Here is a 26,612-nt window from a genome sequence, read left to right on the forward strand (position 1 = left end):
TAAAGGAAACAGACCATTTTTAAAGGTTTTTATTATTATTATTATGACATTATTTTCATGACAATTAAGAACATTTTATAAACATTTTCTCAAAAGCATACACATCCAAAAACAAAAAAGCTCAATCAAAAAAAGGAAGATAAAAAATAAAGAAAAAAGTAATATAAAATTATTTATACCTTGAGCTGTGATATGCTGTTTTTTTATTTAGAAAATTAAGAATATTTTCCTAACAAAGTCTTATTACCATAATGCAAGAAAATGTATGTTTCATGACATGAGAATTATTATAATATTCATTTATTTTTTTACTATTTTACCCATTTTTTCTATCTCATTCTGGATGTCATCTTGATAAAAAAAAAATAATAATAATATTATTATTATTACTAAAATCAGCATAAAGAAAATTAAATGTAACAAATACTACCATGATTTATACTTACAAATGCACTTATACTTTATGCACTTTTATTTCTCTTTGCAATAATGAAAATCTGATTTTTCCACATTAAAGTCAGCTACAAAATATAATTTCCAAATGCAAAAAAAAAAAAAAATAAAAAAAAAAAAACAAATAAGTGTTATTTTCTAAATAAATAATTAAAATAATGATAAAAGAAATTATTCTTTTTTATTACTTTTTGTATACTTATTATTATATAATGTTAAAACAATATAATTTCATTTCTTTTCTTTTTTTTTTTTTAAACTTGGGGTGAAATATGACTTTGCAAACGTCTTGACAGTTTTCGTGAGATTCCCCGAGGTAGAAGTGTGCCACTTGTTAGAGAGTGTCTGAACTGCATGTTCCTGGTAGTGTTAGTGATAGTGAGAGTCAGCAGTAAATCAGATTAACTCTCTCACCGTGACACTGCAGGAAAAGAACACATGGCCACAGCCTGCTCCTGATCTCACCCACTGGCCCTGATTTATCAACACTGGCACACACTGCGTGTGTGTGTGCTAGAGAGACAGATTTCATTTAAAAAAAAAAAAAAGGAGGAGGAAGTATTTATGCTGAAGTGCAAAAGACTACAGGGGTGTGTCATTGATTACGTATGTGCACTATACACACAGCATCCACACTGAAAGTGATTACACTCACTGCATGTTTGCCAAAACTAATTGTCTCCATTTGTTGCTGAGGAGGACTTTCCTGGATTAAGGCCTATGAGGAACGAGACAGGTGTTACATGCCGGCCTAGACAGTAATCCTCTCACCTGCCTGAGATGGATACCGGGCTTGCGATGGGTCAGAAATGGGTCAGTGTTCCGTAACACTCCAAAACAGGGTCATCACCTCACTCCCAAAACAGGGTCAACATCTCACTGCCGGGTGAGTAGAATGCCCCATATTTCTAGGAAGCGCTCTAATCCTCCTTTCATTGGAATGTAACACTAGCAAACAAATATGAATTATGTTATGCATAACATAATGAATCTCCCTCACTGAGAAATGGTTGTGCAAATATTTTAATATATATATATATATATATATATATATATATATATATATATATATATATATATATATATATATAATTATTATTATTATTATTATTATTATTAAAACTAAAAACAGCCTGTATTTTTCTGTAATACTTTTCAGCCAAGAAAGTTTGCATCTGTAAAGGAAGTATCTGCCTGTTATTAAGTTGTATAGTCTACACATAAGTATTGCATCACTGTGGAGTGTGCGAGACAGTATGACACCGTTTTGATTCTTATAGTATGTCACTTGAGTATGAAGTGTGCTGGCGAATATTGTACCTTAGCTATTTTACAGGCATCATGACTGGCATCACCAGATCTGATTAATCCATCAAGCAATTACACTGGATTTGACAGCTCTAGCAGTTCAACCCTTTACTATATTTTGGTGATGCAGAGTTCCTGTAATTCTAGTAAAGAGAAATCAAATTAGAGACTGTTTTGAGGGTCAACAATGAAGGCAGGAACAAGGAAATGATGATTATTTGATGCCCCGGGAGTGGTTTGTTGGTGTTCTCAGCCAACTGCAGATAAGGAATGTCTTTATATTTATTTACATAAAACAAGGCAGGGCACACAAATGCAAGTCAATAGGCATCAAAAATTGTGAACATTTACTTTAAACTCTCCACTGATCCATAGTCTTGTCATTAGAAAGCAGTCTATAAATATGTTCATTTACAAAACAACTGGCATTGCTTGAGTGATTTGCAGTTGGCCTGCATGTATTGTCATTTTTGAGGATTTGACCTGTCAGTTATGAGAATCCATCAGTAGGGTTTTTAATCAGCATGCATCTGGATTAGACAGCTTGACCCCGCCCAACCCACTGCATCACTTAAATAAACCTGAAGCTCTGGAGGTCCCGTTCAGTGTGCCAGCACTATTGCCTCCCTCTATCTACTCTAGCATTCTCTCTCTTTTTCTCTTATTCATCTCTTGGACACAGACACTTCAAAGTCAGAATCCCTAGGAAGAAATAATTATGGACCTGAAGGAGTTTTGCTTGAGTGAAAACTACCAGTTTCTAAACCAGCACAAGTAAGCCTATTATTTGTCCTAATAGAAATGTTTTTATTATACGAGTTTTTATTTTGGATTTATTTCAATATAATGAATTGACATATATCTATTTTTAAGTTCCCTGTCATTACAAATGTTAATAATACTAATAATACAATATACTGTAATATAATGTTTTTTTCATTACTAGACTTTTGCAGTAAATTACTTCGAACCTATATGCACTGACTAATATAATAAGAAACATTCCTTTATATATATATATATATATATATATATATATATATATATATATATATATATATATATATATATATATATATATATATACTTTACTACTTGCATGCATGATATTGTTTGTAAGCTGTGCAAGAATTCTCCTCTAAGCATTTTGGTAATATTCACTATAGTTGTATAGAATTGTTATTATGTTTTGCGTAATCAGATTACAAACTTTTTTTAATCAATTATCTGGTCTCATGGGAAATGACTCTTAATATGTAATACATCTTTTATTAAGTAACTTCCATTTAAAATGTATTAACAATCATTTTAGGCTAGTGTTAAACAGATTAATATTTCATTCAAATATAAATATAAGCTATATGAAATATAGGTGTCATTATATTTGTAACAATTTGAATGCACAATGATCTTCTGTGCACTAATTACCTGTTAAGCATTATGTTTGTAATGACTAATAAAAGTAATGAATGCTATTAGAACTTTTCAGCCTCTTAGATTAGCATTTCACAAGTAGAAGTGTAGAAACCCCAAGGTCACTCTTTGTTGTAATGCATTTAAACTGAGTCTGTACATTTTACAGCCTTTTGGATTCGTCCTCCACTGATGATCCACCGTCCCCCAGTGATCCGCCGGTCAAAGCCGACCCGCTGAGCCCTTCGTTCGGCCTGGACAGCAGCGCGACCCCGTTCAGCCCCGGCAGCAGCTCGGACAGTAGCGGCTACAGTCTGTTCTCTCAGAAGCACTCTCTGAACTCGGACTCCCCCATCAGCTCCAGCTCAATCTCCAGCAGCAGCGCTTCTGCTCTCTTCAACCCCCTCAGTCGCACGCAGTCCATCCTCAGCTGCGACTACATCCCTTCACTGAACCCCGGAGCCAAACGCCTGTGTCTGGTCTGCGGGGACTTCGCGTCCGGCTATCACTACGGCGTCGCATCTTGTGAGGCGTGCAAGGCCTTCTTCAAAAGAACCATTCAAGGTAATGAATGGAACTGTAAACAGAAATTCTTAAGGGAGATTACGCAATACTCAATGCAAAATATCATTGCATTTAGTACGTCAAACTAATTTTATTAGGAGTACTATATAAAATTAATAAAAATCAAATTTAAATAAATTAATAATTTGTTTGTTATATTAAATTCACATTTTGGGGAGATTACTGAATACTCAATGCAAAATATTATTGCATTAAATACATACAATTTTTAATGAAGGACATATTCATGAAATAAGCCCTTAATTATAAAGTATAATTATAAATTATATATTGTATAATTATATATTATATAAAATCAATTATATATATATTATATATATACTTTATTTATACACTAATATGCTAATTTGTATACTATATAACAGACTGAATGTAGATATATCACCAAATCACTAAAATAAATTTTAAATAATGTATTTTTTTAAGTTACATTATATTACATTATATTATATTATATTATATACTGTAACTTTATCACTGTATAATAACTTAAGTCTTCAACAAATGTTAGGCTATGTAATGTTTAATAGAACACTAGTTTCTGTGTATTTGAAAAGTTGTAATTGCAAATGTCATGAAATTTTAATTTAGCATTGTCATATATGATCTGTTAGCATTATTTAATTTGAGTTATTTATATACATGCTAATAGTTATGTTACTGTTAAAATCATTGCTTAATAATGAAAGTTATAAAGAGTTCAAGTGTGTGTGTGTGTTGGGGGGAGCTTAGGGTGCATTTTAAAGCAGGACTACTGTTAATGAATGAAATGATCAATATCTTATGAGCTAACTATCTGTCTGATATTGATTTGTGTGTGAAGACTCAGTGTGCTGTTTTAATCAATGCACCTCATTTGCAGGGAGAGATGCCTTTGCCAATACATTTGTCTTCTTTCAAAATTTGTCTTCTTTCAACTTAGATTATTTTGGATGCTATTTTCAAATTACCATGCAAGCAATTAATATATCAAGCAATGGTACAGTTGCAATCAAAATTATTCAACCGCCCTGACCAGCAATACATTCTGATGATGTGAATTAAAACACATCAACTAAAACCTCAGTAAACAAAGTAAGTTTTTAATACACATTTGAGTGATTTTGAGAACAAAGAGTTCAGTTTACCCAAATTAAAAAATAAAAAATAACTAATTCTCTCCACAAATGTCATGTCAAAAATATCCAACCCCCAAAGTCAATAATTTGTGGAGCATCCTTATTCCTTAATAACAGCAAATAAATGTTTCATGTAAGTGTTCTCAGGCTTCGGAACCTCTCTATTAGAATTTTTACACATTTCTCATGAGCAAAAGCTTCCAGCTCATTGACATTCTTTAGTTTCTGTGCTGCCACTGCTTCCTTGAAATCCCAACAAAGGTTTGCAATGGGATTTTAATGATGGACTGAAAGGGCCATTTAAGGACATTCCACGACCTATCCCTGAACCAGATTTTGGACAACTTGGATGTATCCTTGGTGTTATTGTCTTTCTGGAAAGTCCAGTGATCACCGAGCTTCAATTTACACACTGAAGGCATCACATTTTTCATGCCAAAATGGCCCGATACCTGAAAGAATCCATGGGGTCAGTCACATAGTCAGGATAGCCGTTTCCTGCAGCCGCAAAACACCCTCATAACAGGACTGACCCACCTCCATGCTTGACTTTGGGGATGGTGTCGTTCATGTCATCACCTTGTCATCTTACTCTAGACGTACTGCTGACCCATGAGTCTAAAACTCATTTTCAGTTTAGTGTCATACGTCTATAAAACCTTCTTCCAGGACTCCAGAGGTCTTTCCTAATTACTTCTTGAATATTCAGTCAACTGGAGTCAACATTTCCCTTGGTGAAGTTTTGCTTTCTTCCACACCCCAAGAAGGTTGCTGTTGTACCATATTTAAAAAAATGTATGAATGGTGCGGCCAACTTTGTCTATTGGAATTGAAGTGCCTTGGAAATGTACTTTTAGCCATGACCTTTCTTGTGTAATGAAATAATCTCTTATGAGACAGCTTATTTTTAATTACATTTTTTGCATAGAAATACATTTTTGCTTACAACGCTAAACTTAAATTTTAAAACTTAAATAAGTGCCATTGCAGACTGATAATGTAATTTTGTTTTAAAACAATTACTTGTGTAGCCTTACATATTTAAGAAACAGCTACATGCAGTAGGGGTTGAATAATTATGATATGGCTATATTTTTTTAAAATCCTGCTATTTACAAATATTAGGTTAAATATTCACACTATGACTTTGAATGTGTCACTCAGCTGATATAGATGTAAAGTTTAAAACTGCTGGGTCATCAGAAAAGCTTACCTTTGTAAATCCTTACTGTCTTGGGGGGGTTGAATAATTTTGATTGCAACTGTATGTCTAGCATTCTTGAAAATGTTTGACAATGTGCATTTGCATTAGATAGAATCTGGCCGTGATGTTTAAGAAAACTAAAATTTTTAAACTGTTTTGAGGGTCAACAGTGAAGGAAAACTGTGAAATTGTATGGTCTATATGAAAAACCAACTCCAAAATATATAAAAAAAAAAAAAAAAATAACAATTAGGTTCCTGACAGAGGGTATGTTTTTTATTGCCGTTGGTCTTAGGTGGACACGGACCAAGTGTAAGCAGTGTGTGTGTGTGTGTATGTTAACATATCAATATATTGATGAAGTGTTCAATCACATAATCATAATGTAGGCTCTAATCCCAGCATCTTGTTCGTGTTTTAGAGAAATCTATTGATCACAGTGAACTCTGGAAATGGAAAAAAAGCATGAATCCAGGATTTGCTTCTCTGCACATGAATTGATGTTGAACAGTCGTCAATATTCTAGCCTTTGGGAAAGCTACAAACTTTCTAACTCTGATTATTAAATTATCAGACTGTGTAAATCAATACACAAACTCTGTCTGGGCTCCTATAGATTTCTGTGTGAATGCTCAGCGTGTGAAGCGTCAAACAAATAGACGCAGTGTATGATTGAACAAAAATGGGAAAAAAATTATTTTCAGAATGGCATTCATGAATGACATGCCAGGAAAAGAAGATTTTTTGTTTTGTTTTTTAATTCAGATCTGTGGCATGATGATTAGCACATGAGCTCAAATTTCCCCCCTTTTCTAATGTCCTGTCTTTGAATCTACCTCGTAATTAGAAAAGTAGCTTAAGACCAACAAGAAATTTACAATAAGGTTCTTTATGTTAACATTAGTTCATGCATTAGGTGTCATCAGTATTTGTAGAAATTTGCAGTTGAAGTGCTGTATTGTTTATTATAGAGGTTGACCGATAGTGGATTTTGCCGATACCGATTACTAAGGCAGTGGAAAAGAACGATAACCGATTAATCAATCTATTTATAGTTTTATAATGATTCAAATTGTCTTTGTCTTTCTTTACTGTGAAGGGCACTGACACTGAAGCTACAAGAGTCTGAAATGTATCGAATCCCAAAAGCAGTTTATTGTTCAACCACAAATTGAAGATTTGGTGCAAAATTTTAACTATAAAAAAGCTTGAAATACACCAAGGACTCTTATTTTAAAATGGAGACTTGGCTGTGTTACAATGCTAAATAAATAAAAAAAAGTACATTATTAAAAAAATGCAGCTATTGGCCCCGATTAATCGGTAAAAGCGATATATATCGATCTACCTCTAGTTCATTATGTGTTCATTAATGTTAATGTAGCTATACAACCTTATTGTGTTACCAAATGCTTTTGAATGTGCTATGTACATTGTAAATAGCTCTTGATTGTTGATGTTTCAGGAAACATTGAGTACAGTTGTCCTGTGGTAAATGACTGTGAGATCACCAAGAGACGGCGAAAGTCATGTCAAGCATGCCGATTTCAGAAGTGCCTGCGTGCTGGCATGATGAGAGAGGGTGAGTTCCTGTGACACTTGAGATCGTAGGTCCCTTACTTGTTAGACTGTCTTTGCTTTTTTCTAAAACTGAAACAAAAAGTATTATTTTGACATTTAAATGTTTCCATTTCTGTGCATAAATTTGTTTTTCCTCAAAAGAACACTGTTACCTTTTCAGGTGTGCGCATGGACCGTGTGAGAGGTGGCAGACAGAAGTACAAGCGCAGAGTGGATTCAGGCCTCTCTCTCTTCACCAAAACACCTTACGCACATCCAGGCAGATCTATCAGTGAGTCTCATCAAATATAGTTGTGCATTACAACAGTGTGTGGGTGCTAACCTTTTTTTTTTTTTTTTTTTATCTATAATATTAAAAACCCAGTACAATTGCTTAAAGAGCAATTTTAAATTGATTAAAGAGCAATGTTTTGTTTCCTGTGTTGATATTTCCTATTGTAACAGGAATTTTGAACAGGACATATCTAAAGGCTTGCCCCTTTAAAAAGACTTTAACATCATCATTAAAACAAACTCCTTTTCAACCTGTTCTCTGATTTATTTAAAAGCATTATTTTTTTTGTCCTTTCCAGGAAACAAAGTGATTTCTCAGCTCCTCGTTTCTGAACCAGCTCCTCTGCGAGCTGCCCCTGACCCCTCGACCCCTGACAGTGACCTTAAAACACTACTGACCTTATGTGACCTTTTAAACAGGGAGCTCCTGGTAATGATTGGCTGGGCAAAACACATACCCGGTAAACAGTCAATGGATATTAAATATATATATATATATATATATATATATATATTTGTAACATAATCTAAATCAATTTTATAAATCAAAATGGTTAAAATAGTTATTCGATGGAGTATAACATCACACCACAGTACAACTTTCCAAATATATTTCATGTTAACTATCCAGTAACTGATCCAGCATTATTTTTTTTTATATTTGTTGCAGGATTCACTGCTCTCTCATTGGTGGATCAAATGGCCTTGCTCCAGAGTGGCTGGATGGAGACCCTGGTGCTGAATGTGGTTTGGCGATCTCAAGGCTTGTCCGATGAGCTGGAGTTTGCAGAGAACCTGCAACTGAATGAGAGCCAAAGCAGAGCCGTAGGACTGCATGATCTCTACACGGCACTGCGACATCTCACCTCCAAATACCAACAGATGGGCCTGAACCAAGAGGAAGTGGTCACTCTCAAAGCCATGACACTGGCTAACTCAGGTATATTTATACTCACTTAGGCCACATCCACACTAATACGTTTTCCATTTCCTGAAATCATCGTTTTACAAAGTATAATGATAAATGAAAAGAATGCTCTGTTTTCAGTGGAGAAAAATGCCGTTCCAGTGTGGACGAGAGGCGTAAATGTAGCGATATTAACGCATTTTCAAGTGAAAACATATAAGTGTGGCCCCGACCTTAAACAATTACCAATATTTCACATATGTCAACATTTGTGATGGATAAAGTGTGTTTATTGTGATCTATAAAAGTTGTTTTGCTATAGTTCATAAGCTTTCCAAAATAAAATATGTTGTAATATCCATAAACAATAATTATTTTCTCGCTTATATATACAGTGGGATCCAAAAGTATGAGACCTGGAAATAAACAAAGTTTTATGAAATGTGAAGAATTATGAAAAATGTAAAACAAACAAAAATTATTACATAATAATAATAAGATTCTGCACTATTTAAAATGTAAGCAAAATGTTTATTAAAAAAATTGGACCCATTTCATATTAGGTTGCCTTAACTACTATGTACATTTGTATACAAAGTACTTATTATTTACATACATGTTGTTGCATTGTAATTACATTTAAAGTACTTGCATTTAATTACATTTGTAGTTACAGTTAACCTTACCCCTAACCCAACCCTTACCCCAAAACGAACTCTAACCCCTAATCCTAACCCCTACCCTTATTCCTAAACCTACCCGTACCTCAACCTCAGTAGCAGCAAATGTGGGTATTTTGCAGAACAGCATGTAGTTACACTGCAAATACATAGTCTTGTATGTATTTAATGTTAGTACAGAGTAGTTAAGGCCACCTAATATAAAGTGTGACCAAAAAAATGTATTACATTTTTTTTTTATTAAATTAAACTAAAATTGTATTAAAATTAAATTGTTCACTAGTGGTCTATCTTAGACTTTTGGGCCTCACTTTATATATGTTTGCAAACTGATTCTGTTTTACCCCAATATATTGAATAATAGTTTTAGTGGATTGGAGTACCAAATCTACACTGTTTGTCTTGCCAAAGTGTTCAGGGATATCTTAAACTGTTTCATTAATTTTTAGTTCCATTTTTAGTCCTAGACACATTGGTCAAGGAAAAAAAAAAATCAATATGGATAGAGGAGCAGTCCAGAGCACAGCTCAATAAATCCATCCACTGCACAACGCTGACTTTCTAAGCTACAAAACCATTAGCATTGTCTCTCAGTTTGCATCTGACCGCAGGGCATTGTGGAGACAGACAACACCGAGGAAACTATTGTTTTTACTCTTGACACAGAAAAATCCATGGGGGTCCTTCCAGTTAACTGAAAAGAGTGTAACCAAATAGATGTCCTTGACTAGTCCATTAAGCATCAATGGCTAAACAAAAAGGGTGGACAATGGGAGCTGATGCGGTTTTAAAGAAACACAACAGAGAGTTTAGCACTCAATCGGACACAAACCCAAACACCCAAGAGCCCAGTTTGACCTTGACAAACGTTTCCTTTCAGATGCGGAGAATGTAGAGGGTGCAGATGCCGTGCAGTGCTTTCAGGACGTGCTCCACGAGGCCCTAGAGGACTACGAGAGCAATCAGCGGCCCTCCGAGCCTCATCGCGCCGGAAGACTGCTCATGACGCTGCCCCTGTTACGACAGACGGCCCACAGAGCTGTTCGCTGCTTCTGCCGGCTGCACACAGAGGGACAAATCCCAATGCACAAACTCTTTCTGGAAATGCTGGATGCCAAGATCTAGAATAGGACAGTGTAGAATGAAGGAAGGTACTGGGATGGTGGATAACCACTAATGTCATTATAGGGCAGCTGAACTTACACGGAAATCAGTGGAAGATTCTTTGCTGACTTGTTCAAGGACAAAGTCCTTTCAACAATGCATCAGTAAATAAAGGAGTTGGAGCAGCTCTTTGGAGTTAGGCAGCTAAACTGGACTTGAACACGAGACCTTAACATCACTCTCTGTCTCAATGAAGCACAATCTTGTTTAATTTTACTATTTATTTTATTTATATGAAATTCAAGGAGATTATCATTTGGTATGGTGTTAGAAATAGTTTAGATGCATTTTAAATTATTTTTAGGGTTTTACATGATATATCAACATTTTTATTTTGTATTAATTAGATTTTTAAAATTGGAGATTTGGTTAAAAATCTTTAATGGCTTTTTTTTTGCAAAAAAAAAACAAACACAAAAAAAAAAAAAACGCAGCAATCAAAAGCTCTCACAATAATACATACAGTATAGTCTGCAATACTGCCAAGCTATGGAGCAATATGCCTTTCTATTTATTGTCTAATTTATTACAACTACATTCCATGTATTTATATATAAAAAATAAACGATTTTTGGAATTTTGAAGAGTGCTTTTTTCCAATGATGCACATTTTACTGAAAATATTCCCAGCATAAGCACAACAACTTGCACACACAAAAAAAGTTTTATTCTGTGTCCAAGGAAGAATAAAGTAAAAAAAAAAAAAAAAAAGCAACTACACAATGTCTGGGTGCCATTACAATCATTGCCAGAACAAAGTTTCACATTACATTCTGGGATGATATCTTTCATGTAACAACTGCATATAAACCAATATATATCATACCAATATCTGGCATATATACAAAATTTGCAAGCATCATCATAAACAGGATCATAAATCTTAGATGAGGGGGGGAAACATACATTAAAAAAAAGTATTTGGAGTAAATAGCAGTAAAAGCAGATGACAGTCAGAGCAATAGGGGTCTTATCATATAAAAATATAGTCATGTCAACAGAAACAATGTGTACATTAAGACCCCTTCAAAGTAAGACTGCATCTAACTGCATGGTTTGGGAATCTTTCTATCCAAACACAATCTAATTCAAGCTGACGTTAAGATGCAATTTAAGTGTTTAGCATAGTAACGCCCCTTTTTCTTGTTTAAAGGCACACCAATCCTCCTACAGACGTGAAAACTTTAAACAGTTTGCATTTACACACAACAACCACTCCTTTCAGGTGTATTGTAAAGTCCCAACTGATAGTCTATATTCTATTAGCAGAAAATACAATGAATGTTTGGTGATTACATATACACAGTGTTTCCAGTGTTGCCTCGCTGACCAGAGAATGTCAGCAAGTGCACTATGAGCAAGAGTTCAAGCATTACTAACTGAATTAAACACTCTCTCCTTGTGTTTTATACCATATTCCACTCAATTTTGGAAGTTATTCAGATTTACCAATTTTTTCAAGTTCTTCAGAATTTGGTCTTACACAAAACTATATTGGCTGTGATTTGGCATTTAACATTTTAAAATTATTGCCATCAGCTAATAACTGTTCCCAATTGGCTGATTAAGGGAATATTCTGGGTTCAATACAAGTTAAGCTCATTCGCATAATGTTGATTACCACAAAAATGTATTTGGAATCATTCCTCCTTTTCTTTAAAAAAGCAAAAATCGAGGTTACAGTGAGGCACGTACACCGATCAGCCACATCATTAAAACCAAACAAGCGCCAACAGCGTCAACCCACATCTCAGAATTGCATTCTGAGATGCTATTCTTCTCACCACAATTGTACAGAGTGGTTATCTGAGTTACCGTAGACTTTGTCAGTTTGAACCAGTCTGGCCATTCTCTGTTGACCTCTCAGGCATTTTCGTCCACAGAACTAAACCTCACTGGATGTTTTTTGTTTTTGCCACCATTCGGAGTAAATTCTAGAGACTGTTGTGCATGAAAATCCCAGGAGATCAGCAGTTACAGAAATACTCAAACCAGCCCATCTGGCACATTCCTTTGATAGAAGTGATCATTTCACCTTCCAAACTGACAGCTTTGTCAGTGCATAAAGTACATTTTCTGTTCTTAAAAATACATATTTAAATTTTCAATTGAAATTCAGCAATTTTGTGTTCATCGCATTTGCTAACATTGAATTGTATGATATACTGTATATCTGCCTCTTGATATTGGCATATGTATTGGCCATTAAAAAAACATATTGGGCGACTACTAATTAGTTACACAAACCTATTAGATTTAAACATTTGGATTCTAAAAATTTAATTCAGTAATATCAGCCAGTGCACAACTAACCAGTGTGACATACTGAACAACAATAACAAAGCCTCACAAAATTAAAGCTACATTATACCATATTTTTGTACGGTGTCATTTAACAAGTCTGCATGTTTAATACAATTACAGATTGTAGGCAGGAAATGTACATAATGCAAAACGTATTTTCTTCTTCAATGTCTTTCATCTTTTTTCCAAAAGTCTCATGGAATGTGAATTCATTTGTAATTTGCATGCAGTAAATCATGTTCTCATAATGACTTCACATTCAATATTCAAATTCAATAAGGCACCTTGCAATACTAAGAGTACCGTAGTAAAAAAAGAAATTGGTCCTTTTGACCTGGAAGACATTCCTCAAGTGAAACAATAAGCAATATGAGCTGTCCTGACTTGAAAATCAGCCTTACATGGAATGCAAAAAATTCAGCCTTTTGCACAACAACAAATTAATCAGAATTTAATTGTGTTGGCTTTCTAGTACAAAACAAATTGTTTTCTAGCTGAATTTCTATATGTATATAAAAATAGCTCATTAGAAGCTGGTTTCATTCATATGAGGTTTGGGGCTGTTGGAAGGTGGAGAGGCGGGGCTTTCATGGCCAGACACATTATCATTGGACGGGCTCTCGCTAGTTGGAGAAGTGAGTGGTCGTCTTGGAGACACCAGCGTTTGTGATCTCGCTGGACTTAGGGGTGAAGGAACGGGGCTTGGTTTTCTCAGTGATGATGATGATGATGAAGGTGGTGTTGACAAGCAGGCCCCTGGCAGGGTAGAAAATGATGATGGTATTCTGAGGCCGAGTCGTGCTTCAAGCTCATTGCAGACAGCTAAACTCCTCCTCCCTGCATCTAGGCCACCTGCGTCTGAGCACTTGGCTCTCTCCTGACAGCGCTCCACAAAGCTACCTCTTCGGATAGCTCCAAGGCCATCCCGGTCCTTCTCACGATCCAGAGGGGCCCGGCTGGGATGCGGGCTGTTGCTGCCACTGGTGCTACTGGTGAGAGAGGACTGGCTAAAGCCGAGGTGGGACGGGAGCTCGCGAGGTTTGCTGAAGGGCACTAAAGGGGCCTGGCGAGGCAGGCTGCCATTAAGAGGAACTGGACACCGGAAACCACCACCAACACGATAACTCTCATTCAACTGGGACTGTAAACTGCGTAGGAGAGGAGAGCGGTTAAGACAGAATTCAAATAAGTAGACAGCACCATCTATAGGTCATGGAGAGAACTGCAACCATGAACATGTCTTTTAAAGGAACAGTTCACCCAAAAATAAAAATGATGTCATAATTGACTCACCCTCATGTTGCTCCAAATCTTAAAAACCCATGAGCATTGATATTATCTTATAATATTATTATATTATAGACACCACATTTGATTTGGGGCTCTGTGTACAGGGGTTGATGAATGAAATGATTTGAGGATGAAAAAAATAGTAAACTTTTGGTCTACAATGTGATCCAATGGCTTAAGAAGACTTGGAATATAGTACACCAACTCCTTTACTGTGGTTTTATAGTGTTTTTATTGTCCTTTATGGGTCTTGACAGACTGGTATCACTACTCACTTTCATTACATGCCAAAAAGAAGAATAAAAAACCCAAACAAATTCCATTTGTGTTCCATTTGTGTGAGCGACTTAGGGTGAGTAAATAATGGCTGAATTATAATTTGTGTGTGCAATCTTAAGATATAATATTGCAATATTTGTCTGTAAACATTGAGGTCATCTTTAAGTAGAGCATGTTGAGGATATGGGCAGAAAAGAGTTTGTGTATATGTTTGTGCATGTATACCTGCAAGCAGAGTTGCGAGAGGAATGTGTGAGTGAGGCAGCAGGACTCATATCTGGTGTTCGGGTCAGAGCCAGATCACACTGGTCCAACAGCTCCAAAAGCTCCTCTTCAGTGGGGCCACCAAGAGCTTTTCAAAACAAATACAGAAGCATTCAAGATCACCATAAGGTAGAGAAGTGTAATAAATCCAACGGAATTATACTGTATACTAATACTTCCATATTTAGCTATTCGCTTTTTCCAATATATTCTCTGCATTTACCTTTGATGTCCACTTTCCCTGCAATTTCCATTGCAGTTGTGAGGTCCCACATTTGGATGCTGCCGTTGCTATGACCACTGAAGAGGTACCGGCGGGGCCTGGAACCAATACGGCTGGATCCCTCACATTCATGCACCACAAATGCAGTGATGGAGGTCCCATCCACCGATCGCACCTCGCATACCCTTCAGAAGAGGGACGGATTGCATTAAGCATTCAAGCTACACTGAATTTAACTTTTTCAGCAGCTAAATAATGATAGGTTGGTGTGCTAGAACTATTTTTGTGTTGTCAAAATGTTCAGTAATGTTCTCCTAACACTCAAAATGTTTTATTTCACTATTCAGGTGCTTTTTTGTTCAAATTTGTTGTGTAATTCCTCAACAAAGTGGAGTTTTTGTAAGTAGCACATGTTTAAATTAAACTGACCTTTTCCCATTGGAGGAAAGTCTTACATAGAGTTTTTCAGTGTCAGGAACCACACGCTGGATAAACACCTGCTGCTCGTCTCTCTCCCCATATGGGCCTGAGCATACAATCATCAGTCAACACATTTTAGCCCAAGGACCAGTGAAAACCTGTTAAATGTGACTTCAGCCTAAGGGCCTGAGGCAATCGATCTATTTTTAAGTTGTAATTTTGAGATTGCACATGGAACCTCTTGTATCTTGACCTCTCTTCCCATCTTACCTATTTCATTGCCGGCAGTACAGCCTCCATGACCATCAATATCATCCAATGAGAGGATCTTAAAGGAAGTAAGGGGGGTGGAGCCAGGCTGGGTGGAGATCATACCTCGGAAACGCGTCACCGTCCAAGTACGAACATGATTGTTGTCTGCACACACTGCACGCACAAAGGGCTCAAATTCAGTGGACTACATATTCTTGATATGTGAGTGTGTTCAGGAATCCACAATAAGGATGTCCCGATGGCCCAAGGCCAGTGTGAGAGTGTTTGGATCCAGTTGAACTGTCTCTTGCCTTATAAGACTAGTGCTGTTGATCATAGAAATGTGCTTTTAATGCATTGCAAACAAAAACATTTGGATTTTTGTGATATATTAACATTGCTATCGAATTAAGCTAATTTAAAGGAATGGTTCACCCAAAAATGAAAACTCTCATCATCATTTACTTACCCGTGTAACATCCCAGATGTGTGTGATTTTCTATCTTTTGCTGAACACAATTGAAGATTTTTGGAAGCAAATCTCAAATCTATTGGTCCATTATGAATTATTCCCAAAACTTTGAAGATCCAAAAAGCACATAAAGGCAGCATAAAAATAATCCATATGACTCCAGTAGTTTAATCAATGTCTTCTTAAGCAATCCGATCAGTTTTGTGTGAGAACAGACAAAAATATACCTCCTTTTTCACTGTACATATTGCCACTGCAGTCTCTAGGCAAATCATGATTTCAAGCTCGATTACACTTCTTAAGGCTGATTTATACTTCTGCGTCGAACCAACGGCGTACGCGTAGGTTTGCATTTATAGTTCTGCGCTGATGTGTCTGAGTCGTTCTGAAAGTACACAGCCAAAATGCAAAACAATTTGTTCCATAAATAAACAAAAGCAATGCAAGCAATGTAATTTCTGGATTCCAAAGTATTTATTTAATTATTTTAGCATAAAAAAAAAATAGTTAAAAATATGTGAACTTATTGAAATTTAGGTACATATTATTTAGTATACATGTTGCCTGCATTGCACTGCTCTTGAGTCGCTTAAATAATAATACATAAATATTTTGACCTTCCGTGCTGAAAAAGAAATTGTCAAATTAATTAATAACTACTCGCCTGAGTAACACAAAATGGGTGTCATTTTAAAGACTTTACAATGCATACAGGCAATATAACCAACTCTTACCAGGTGCTTTTTAATTTGCTGAAAAACTAGAAGTATTCCATAACTTATTAAATATGATTATTTTCTCTACACATACTGTCAAACATATGGTCAAATCATCGTGCCGATCGGAAAGTTCACGAGTAGAATACAAAACATTATATTTCAATCACATATCAAATTAAGTAAGGGTCAAGTAAAGGCCCGGAGAAAAAAAAGCTTTTAGAGTTTATAAGCTATAAACAGATATCTTTTGTCACGATGAAACACAACCAGAATAAAAAATGAAAAAAAAAAAAAACAGCAGATGCTCCCGATTGAGACAATTTCTTTAATGGTCACGATCCAAATACAATGTGATATGATGCATAGATATTAAAATAATCTTGGATAAAATGTGACGCTACCTCAGATATCCTTGCTAACATGCGCAGAGTGCTAGATGACACTAGGAAGTGTAATTGAGCTTGAAATCATGATCGCTAAGGAGACCACTGATGTCAATATTTATAGTGAAAAAGCAGGTATATTTTGGTCTGTTCTCACCAAAAACCAATTGGATCGCTTCAGAAGACATTGATTTAACCACTGGAATCGTATGGATAACTTTTATGCTACCTTTATATGCTTTTGGAGCTTCAAAATGTTGGTCACCATTCACTTGCATTGTATGGACCTACAGAGCTGAAATATTCTTCTAAAAAGCTTAATTTGTGTTCTGCAGAATACAGAAAACCATATACATCTAGGTTGGCATGAGGGTGAGTAAATCAAAATGACTTGTGATAGTCTCAGAGGTATCAGTTAGAACTGGATTAAAATTTTAAACAAATCAGCAGTTTCACACTGTATACCACTGTTTTCCAACAAAAGTGTATTTATACATTTATTAGAATCATTACATTACAGGTTTTTTTTTTTTTTTTTTTTTTTTTTAAGAAAACTTAATTTTAAAGAAAAACACAAATATACATACATAAAACAGCCATTTCATTTATCTGTGGCAGTGTCAGTAAAAATGTTAGCAGTGCAAGTAAAAATCTAAACTACTGGCCCAATCGAACCAGCACAAAAAAAAAGACTTATTGTTGAGCCTTGATGTATGTGTCGAGGTAAGATCTCCTTACCAGATATAAGATGTTTCTCAGACAGCATGATCTTTGTAACAGGGCTACGGTGTACAGAGAAGGTCTGGAAGAGTTGTGGACCAGAACCCACAGTCTCTGGATGCTGCACTATCACACGCACTGTGCCTGAACTAGTGCCATATGCAATCTCAATCCAGTTCCCACTGTCACCTACAAACACAACAGTACACACATATATTTATGAGATCAATTTTACAGGGAGGTACAGTATGATCAACTGGAATGCTAATAAACAAGTACTTATTGAACGGAATATTGCAAAGGGCACATGAGCAGGCATTACTTGTTTTGGGCGTCAAGTAGACACTTAGAGCAGTAATAGCATCTTCACTGGGGTCTCGATACAGCTCCGTCACCAACAAATCATTGTCCTTCATCCGCAATGGAAACTTCTGGACATCTGAATGACACGGACATGCATTTATGTTGAACCAGTGATCAGCGTAAGTAACAACCAATCATGAACTCACAGATGTATGAGTGCATTCAACTGAAAATGAATTTCACTTTACCTATGTAGTAAATAGATCCATTATTGCAGCCCAGAATCAGGAAAGAGCCGGCTGTGTCATAACTGTTGATGGGAACCACATCCTGATTCTGCAGAAAGAGAGGTGGAGACATCAAGAAGAGACTTCTACTTAACTTCTACTTGTTTCGTTACAACATGTAGAAATCGGTTTAATTTGTATGTAACGGGAATGTATAGATGCTTTATCTTTTATAAAGAAAAATGCAGCAAATCATTAAAATCCCAAGAAAGTTGGGAAATAAGCATTTACAGTAAGCTTTTATATACAGAGACAACCCAAAAGAAGTCATTCTTTTTGCAATTCTGTTTGAGATGTCAGTGGTGAAAATTACAGTACACACTTCTTCACTTTTAAGGCTTGTGCTTATACTTTTTGAAAGTATCGTTAACACAAAAGAGAAGAAAAATGGGTTCAAAAATGGTTCGCACAGGACATGTTCTTGCATTTAGTTTAGGTACGCAGCTCAGAGCACGGAGTGCCTGACGTTACCTGCCAGTGTTTTGTGACAGCGTTCCATACTCCAACTTTGCCCGTGTGGCTGGTGGCAATGAGCTGATTTCCTACAAAAAACAAAGCCTCCACCGGCACATTCAGACTGAACACACCTGCAGATTAGCACAAACAGGCCCACAAAAATCAAAACTTTACTAACACAGCAGACTGACTTGTCTAAAGTACCATGTAAACAGATCTAAAGTAATATGAAGGGGTACAACAAAAATCAAACCAAAAGCAACAACATTATGAATTGGAATCTTACCAATTTCATTGCCATTGCCATCAGGACAGATAGCCCATAGTATGATCTCCGTGCCTGATGCCAGAGCAACCATCTTATCATTGTCCCCAAGTGAACCGCCCATGACTTTAGCATTAAGAGCCACCCTGTCAATCACCCAGTCTAGACGTGGACTTGTAAAGACCTGTTGCCATCCAGTAGACTCCTTAACCCTGAACATGGGACAGTAATGTCAATGTTTTTTTTGCGATTAACATTTTTATTGATTCATCTATTAGAAAGGAACAGCAAAACATACATACATACATATATATATATATATATATATATACATACAGTGGTGTGAAAAAGTGTTTGCCCCCTTCCTGATTTCTTATTCTTTTGCATGTTTGTCACACTTAAATGTTTCAGATCATCAAACAAGTTTAAATATTAGTCAAAGATAACACAAGTAAACACAAAATGCAGTTTTTAAATGAAGGTTGTTATTATTAAGGGAAAACAAAATCCAAACCTACATGGCCCTGTGTGAAAAAGTGTTTGCCCCACCTGTTAAAACATAACTTAACTGTGGTTTATCACACCTGTGTTCAATTTCTCTAGCCACACCCAGGCCTGATTGCTGCCACACCTGTTCTCAATCAAGAAATCACTTAAATAGGACCTGCCTGACAAAGTGAAGTAGACCAAAAGATCTTCAAAAGCTAGACATCATGCCAAGATCCAAAGAAATTCAGGAACAAATGAGAAAGAAAGTAATTGAGATCTATCAGTCTGGAAAAGGTTATAAAGTCATTTCTAAAGCTTTGGGACTCCAGAGAACCACAGTGAGAGCTATTATCCACAAATGGAGAAAACATGGAACAGTGGTGAACCTTCCCAGGAGTGGCCGGCCGACCACAATTACCCCAAGAACGCAGCGACGACTCATCCAAGAGGTCAACAACAACATCCAAAGAACTGCAGGCCTCGCTTGCCTCAGTTAAGGTCAGTGTTCATGACTCCACCATAAGAAAGAGACTGGGCAAAAATGGCCTGCATGGCAGAGTTCCAAGACGAAAACCACTGCTGAGCAAAAAGAACATTAAGGCTCGTCTCATTTTTGCCAGAAAACATCTTGATGATCCCCAAGACTTTTGGGAAAATACTCTGTGGACTGACGAGACAAAAGTTGAACTTTTTGGAAGGTGTGTGTCCCATTACATCTGGCGTAAAAGTAACACCGCATTTCAGAAAAAGAACATCATACCAACAGTAAAATATGGTGGTGGTAGTGTGATGGTCTGGGGCTGTTTTTCTGCTTCAGGACCATAAATGGAACCATGAATTCTGCTGTCTACCAAAACATCCTGAAGGAGAATGTCTGGCCATCTGTTCGTGACCTCAAGCTGAAGCGAACTTGGGTTCTGCAGCAGGACAATGATCCAAAACACACCAGCAAGTCCACCTCTGAATGGCTGAAGAAAAACAAAATGAAGACTTTGGAGTGGCCTAGTCAAAGTCCTGACCTGAATCCTATTGAGATGCTGTGGCATGACCTTAAAAAGGCAGTTCATGCTCGAAAACCCTCCAATGTGGCTGAATTACAACAATCCTGCAAAGATGAGTGGGCCAAAATTCCTCCACAGCGCTGTTAAAGACTCATTGCAAGTTATCGCAAATGCTTGATTGCAGTTGTTTCTGCTAAGGGTGGCCCAACCAGTTATTAGGTTTAGGGGGCAATCACTTTTTCACACAGGGCCACGTAGGTTTGGATTTTGTTTTCCCTTAATAATAACAACCTTCATTTAAAAACTGCATTTTGTGTTTACTTGTGTTATCTTTGACTAATATTTAAACTTGTTTGATGATCTGAAACATTTAAGTGTGACAAACATGCAAAAAAATTAGAAATCAGGAAGGGGGCAAACACTTTTTCACACCACTGTGTATATATATATACAGAATCAATATTTAACCCTAACTATCCCAACAACACCCCAGTGGTCACATAATTATAGACATACAACAAATAAAAAAAATATAAACAAATACAAATAAATAATAAACTAATCGCACACATCCCCTACACCTCTCTCCATTGTCCTTCCCTGAGAGCCCTCCAAAAAAAGACAGATATTTGCCCCATTTCTCCCCAAACAGGTCTAGACTCCCCAGTCTTCTGGATATCCCCTCCTCAAAAGCTGCCACTCTGGCCATCTCTGAACACCACTCCTGAAATGGGGGTGCTCCAGCCGACTTCCAACTCCTTAAAATAATCTGTCTGGCAATCATAATACTAGATAGGACCCAGTTTTTCACGTGCTTATTCTCCAAATTAATGACTGCCCCATCTCCTAAGACACAGAGTCTGGGGCAGAATAAAATTTGAGAGGCCAAAACCTCGCACATAAAACTCTGAATCCTCAACCAGAACTCTTGAACCTTAACACATCCCCAAAAGACATGGGTTGTGTCTCCATCTTCTGATTGACATCGCCAGCAGGTGGGTGTGTCTTTAAGACCAAGCCTATGCAATCAAGGAGGGGTCCGTGATGTCAGAATGTTAACATGCCCTGTATAAAAATCCAATACATTACCAATGGTTTTTTGCCAGTTCAAGAGGAACCGTACCTGTAACACACCACAAACTGGGCATAGGCCACAGCAATCCAGTTATGATGACCACATATGATTCTGACCATGCCAGGGTCAGACATCTGACCTAAGAACAGAGATCATTTTTAACAGAGATTTTTTTTTTATGATTAGTAACAATAATAAAAAAAACTTAAAGTTGTGCCTAAGAGAAACATTTATTGGAGACTGCAAATACACAGAACAGACTAGAATAGAGCAGCAGAGAATGAAGTACAGAATACAGACTAGAACAGAATAGAACAGAATAGAATGAAACTGAAGAAAGAGAAAAACAGAGATCAGAAACAGTAAAACAAAGTAGATCAGAATAGAAATAAATAAGAAAAAATAGAAATGATAAACAGAGTAAATCAAATTAGATCAGAATAGAACAGAACAAAACAGGATAAATACAATAGAATAAAATAGAAAGAAACTTAGAAACAGAAAGAAAAACAGAGATCAGAAACAGTAAAACAAAGTGGATCAGAATAGAATAGAAAGAAAAGAGAATAGAACAGGAAAGAATAGAATAGAAACAGAATAAAGAAGAGAAAAACAGAGATCAGAAACAGTAAAACAAAGTGGATCAGAACAGAATAGAAAGAAAAGGGAATATACTGTAATAGAATAGAATTGAACAGAATAGAAAGAAACCTAAGAAGAGAAAAACACAGATCAGAAACAGTAAAACAAAGTAGAACAGAATAGAAATAGAATAGAAATAAAGAAGAGAAAATATTAATTATAAACAGAGTAAATCAAATTAGATCAGAATAGAACAGAACAAAACAGAATAGAACAAAACAGGATAAATAGAATAGAATAAAATAGAAAGAAACTTAGAAACAGAAAGAAAAACAGAAATCAGAAACAGTAAAACAAAGTGGATCAGAATAGAAAAGAATAGAAAGGATTTGAAGAAAGAAGAGTAGAGATCAGAAACAGAGTAAAAGAAATTAGATCGGAAAAGAATAGAATAGAACATAATTGAATAGAACAAAATGGAATAGAACAGAAAGGAACTGAATAAAAAAGAGAAAAACAGAGATTGAAAACAGTAAAACAAAGTAGGTCAGAATAGATTACAACAGAATAGAAAGGAACTGAACAAAGAAGAGAAAATAGAGATCAGAAACAGAGTAAAACAAATTAGATCAGAATTCAACAGAATAAAACAGAACAAAGCGGGATAGAATAAAATACAACAAAAATGAATAGAATAGAAACTGAAAAAGAGAAAAACAGAGATCAGATAGAGTAAAACAAAGTAGAATAGAATACAAAGTAGGTACAAAATAAATCAAATTAGATCAGAATAGAATAGAACAAAATGGAATAGAACAAAACAGGATAAAATAGAAAGAAAAACAGAAATCAGAAAGAGTAAACTAAGTAGATCAGAAGAGAATAGAACAGAAAAGAACTGAAGTAAGTAGAGAAAAGCAGAGCAGAATCTAGACCTGGCACTCTCTCCTCCATGACAGTTTTGCTCAGTATGCCAGCATTGCCCAGGTTGGGTGGCATGGTGTTACTCCTCCTGACGGGGGCTCTCTCCACTGGCCCCGCACGTGCACCCATGAACTGAGGTCCTGCCACGCTGTGCCTGTTTCTGCGCTTCACTGGGTACACTGTCACACACACAAACAAACCATTATGACTATAGAGTCTTCCTAAAAGATGCTGTCTCTTTATATTGTGCAAAACCATGTCGATGTGAACAGGGTATTGAATGGATTGTGTACTATGTAGTGCTCACCTGGTGGTGGCAGGTAGCCATTGAACAAGACGTTCCCACAGGAGGAGCGATCCAACTCATCACACAACTGCAGCTTTCGCACTGGGGATATAAAGACCTGATTAGGGGCCAAATGAACCACATGGCTCATAACTCTTCACAAGGTCTAAAACACACATACATAGAGTTATTTTAATGTAATCTCATGATAATACAGTTTAAAATAATTACTGTCCAGTTTTTAAATTAGTATTATTTATTTTGTGTCCTGGCATGAGTATTGGGGTGGATCAATTATGTGAAAAAGGGGGAAAAAACTAGAATGTTATTGTAAGCATGGTCTTTCTTGTATATGTGTATCCATTAGAATAACCCCATCTTACCTAGCGGTGTGATTCCATAGAACTCTGCCTCATGCATTAATTGGTGAACATCTATGGACCTGTAATAGAAACAGATGCCATTACTAACTAAATTATTTCTACTCAATCCATTCTATGTTAAAAGAATTAACTTGTCGTAAAATGCCATACAGTATGTGGGCTGTAGGTTTAACCTGGGGTGTAGCTCTTTAGTGCGCAAGAAATTTAGAATGGGAGCAAAGAGAGATGGATCTCTGTCTATAAATATCTGGAAGTGAGAAAAATTGCAACACATCAAAAACATCTACATTTCAAAATGAGAGATGCATCGCATGAGAGTATTTTTGAAAAACACTGATGCGATATTTAATAGATCTGCCACACAAATGCAGTAGAAAAGAAACCTTACCGCTCCAGTCTCATCTTTTAGAGTTGATATCCGTCCACTTAATAAACTAAACAAAGAAGAAATACCATTTTTTATTAGATTTGCAATAATATAGAAATTTCAGCAGACACTGTATTATTTTTAAGCTATGACCAATAACATGACTGATTTTATACATAAATCATAGACATATTTCATTTGTCAAAACATTATATTGTACTGTATAAAGTAACGTTAAATGCTTAATTCTACTTTTTTTTTTTTTTTTTTTTAATGTATAAAATCAGTATACCAATATGGACACTAATCATATATCAGTTACTATAAACCTATGCACTATTATAATACAATTTATTTTTAAAATTATATTATTAATAAATATTATATTTTTATATAAATATAATATTGTGTGTTATATGCACTAACATTCTGAAGATAACCCTAAAAGTAAACAAACATCTGATCTAGTTTAGGTGATCTAAGACACAAACCTTGAGAAAAATGAGTCAGGAACCCATGTCAGAGTCTGCCTGGAGGTACTGAACCTGTTTAAATACATTTAACAATAAAATAAATACATTTTAGACATAACCAAAGACTTCTTGTTCCATTTACAGTATTTTAGCCGTCACAGCTACTTGCATTAACAGGAAGACTGCAGATCATCATGACAGTTTTAAGAGTTAATAATACATTTATAATCATCGGCATGAACTAATCGCCTGCTATGTGAACTGATGTGAGATCAGGCCTTATAGCTGCTTGTATAGGTATGCAGATGTTTATAAACGCGCATTTATAAACATGCCTGCTATTACTTGCAATGAGCAGGCTCAATAACAAGCAGTTGTTGGGAATTAAGCAACTGGTTGTAATAAAGACGTTAATGAGGATTCTAATGTGCAGTTACAGTAAGTCTGAGTATCTTAGTAAAGTATGTAGTTTGTTTCGAGCAGGATTTTAAATACAGCAGCTGAATAAATACACAACCTTTTGCCCCCGACGTTTAAATGAATGATATCTCCAGTCCTCGCCATGGTAATCCTTTTTACGGGAAAACACTCATATCTTATTGGATAATTAAGGAATTATTATTATTAATTTCATAATAATAATAATAATAATAATAATAATAATAATAAAGCTACTTTATCGCAGTTGCCCTTTTCAAACAGCGGAAGAACGGATGCTTTCACGAAAGGTTTTTTTTTTTTTTTTTTTTTTTTTTTTTTGCGGAAGTGGAGAAAAGTCTATTTCAAAATAAAAGTCTCTACCATTATAAATAAACCTCATGAAATCCATGAAGCGTGTCATTTTATCTTTTAATTCTCAGTTCGATTAGGTTGTGTTCAAAATGAAAACTACAAATGCAATTTCTTTTTTTAAGTATAAATACTGTGCGGAAATATAACAAATTAGAAGTTTGTTCTTTGTTAGATTTCATGCTTCTTTATGGAATCTGTCTTGCCCTGCAGATTCTTGCTGTTGCATTGTCTCCTTTGTACTTTCTCATTTATTCGTGGTCATTACAATACACCTAGATGTTGAGAGAGAGAGAGAGAGAGAGAGAGAGAAAATGGGGTAAGACCACTACTGGGGCAAGAAGCCCCCAAGAGTAATCTTGTCCCAGAAATGTCGTCCAATTTTCACAGAATGTACAAAATACATTATTAATTATTAATTTTTTTTCTGTTTAAAGTAAAATTTTAAATTCAATATTTTATGTAATTGTTTATTAATGATGTTATACTGTAATTATAATGATGCTCATATTTATATTGAAGGAATGCCATAGCGATACTATGAATTCAGACTGAATTCCAGTCAATTAGCCTTTTAGGTTATTAGGGATAGAGAAGATGTTTGAAATGTACATCTAATGCATGGAAGTGTTTAACAATAACCCTATAAGTTATAATATTTATTCAATTAAATAATAATGACACCAGAAACATTCTTCTGCCCCAGTTCTGAGGGGAGCATCTTACCCCAAGGGTCTAACTTTACACTGTCACTTAAAAATCAAAAGATTTTTTTTTTTACTCCAAAAAAAATAAATAAAAAATAAATAAAATAAAATATCCACCATAATAGAACGTCACAGATTCCTATTTTTACAATAACACAATTAGATCAATTAACTTCAAAACTGTTTGGATGGAATAAATCTTGCAAACATTGA

At 35.7% G+C, this 26,612-nt stretch overlaps 2 protein-coding genes across 3 annotated transcripts; one reads left to right on the forward strand and one right to left on the reverse strand.

Moving 5' to 3' along the window:
* Positions 1-1,315: 1,315 nt before the first annotated feature.
* On the forward strand, positions 1,316-11,270 carry LOC127417180 (estrogen-related receptor gamma-like). 2 transcript variants are annotated; one of them, XM_051656998.1, is made up of 8 exons: positions 1,316-1,339; positions 2,444-2,535; positions 3,344-3,738; positions 7,547-7,663; positions 7,823-7,933; positions 8,235-8,396; positions 8,606-8,875; positions 10,403-11,270. In XM_051656998.1, exons 2-8 carry the CDS (start codon positions 2,480-2,482, stop codon positions 10,645-10,647), a joined length of 1,356 nt encoding a protein of 451 aa, XP_051512958.1. In that variant the 5' UTR covers positions 1,316-1,339; positions 2,444-2,479; the 3' UTR covers positions 10,648-11,270. The 2 variants fall into 2 exon arrangements, with proteins under 2 accessions (XP_051512958.1, XP_051512957.1); XM_051656997.1 differs by lacking the exon at positions 1,316-1,339 and having other exon boundaries at positions 2,379-2,535.
* An 81-nt stretch (positions 11,271-11,351) lies between these two features.
* Positions 11,352-25,615, reverse strand: LOC127417172 (SH3KBP1-binding protein 1-like). The gene is made up of 18 exons (XM_051656975.1): positions 25,421-25,615; positions 24,922-24,975; positions 24,452-24,497; positions 24,237-24,310; positions 24,064-24,122; positions 23,702-23,782; positions 23,406-23,573; positions 21,937-22,027; positions 19,345-19,535; positions 19,074-19,189; positions 18,564-18,651; positions 18,335-18,451; positions 18,031-18,201; positions 15,737-15,892; positions 15,476-15,572; positions 15,047-15,231; positions 14,785-14,911; positions 11,352-14,138 (listed from the first exon to the last, which is right to left on the reverse strand). The coding sequence occupies exons 1-18, from the start codon at positions 25,465-25,467 to the stop codon at positions 13,517-13,519; spliced, it is 2,490 nt and encodes an 829-aa protein (XP_051512935.1). The 5' UTR covers positions 25,468-25,615; the 3' UTR covers positions 11,352-13,516.
* Between the last annotated feature and the right edge of the window lie 997 nt (positions 25,616-26,612).

This window comes from Myxocyprinus asiaticus, chromosome 26 (genome assembly GCF_019703515.2).
Source record: "Myxocyprinus asiaticus isolate MX2 ecotype Aquarium Trade chromosome 26, UBuf_Myxa_2, whole genome shotgun sequence".
Classification (NCBI taxonomy): Eukaryota; Metazoa; Chordata; class Actinopteri; order Cypriniformes; family Catostomidae; genus Myxocyprinus; species Myxocyprinus asiaticus.

What these genes read in the sequence shown, in the direction of transcription:
- LOC127417180 (XM_051656998.1), top strand. Translation starts at nt 2,480, where the DNA reads ATGGACCTGAAGGAGTTTTGCTTGAGTGAAAACTACCAGTTTCTAAAC. An exon ending in CTTCAAAAGAACCATTCAAG is followed by an intron (nt 3,739 to 7,546) that starts GTAATGAATGGA and finishes TTGATGTTTCAG; the next exon opens with GAAACATTGAGTACAGTTGT. An exon ending in TGCTGGCATGATGAGAGAGG is followed by an intron (nt 7,664 to 7,822) that starts GTGAGTTCCTGT and finishes TTACCTTTTCAG; the next exon opens with GTGTGCGCATGGACCGTGTG.
- LOC127417172 (XM_051656975.1), bottom strand. Translation starts at nt 25,467, where the DNA reads ATGGCGAGGACTGGAGATATCATTCATTTAAACGTCGGGGGCAAAAG. An exon ending in ACTAAAGAGCTACACCCCAG is followed by an intron (nt 24,123 to 24,236) that starts GTTAAACCTACA and finishes TTTCTATTACAG; the next exon opens with GTCCATAGATGTTCACCAAT. An exon ending in TGAGAAACATCTTATATCTG is followed by an intron (nt 15,893 to 18,030) that starts GTAAGGAGATCT and finishes TTGTGCGTGCAG; the next exon opens with TGTGTGCAGACAACAATCAT.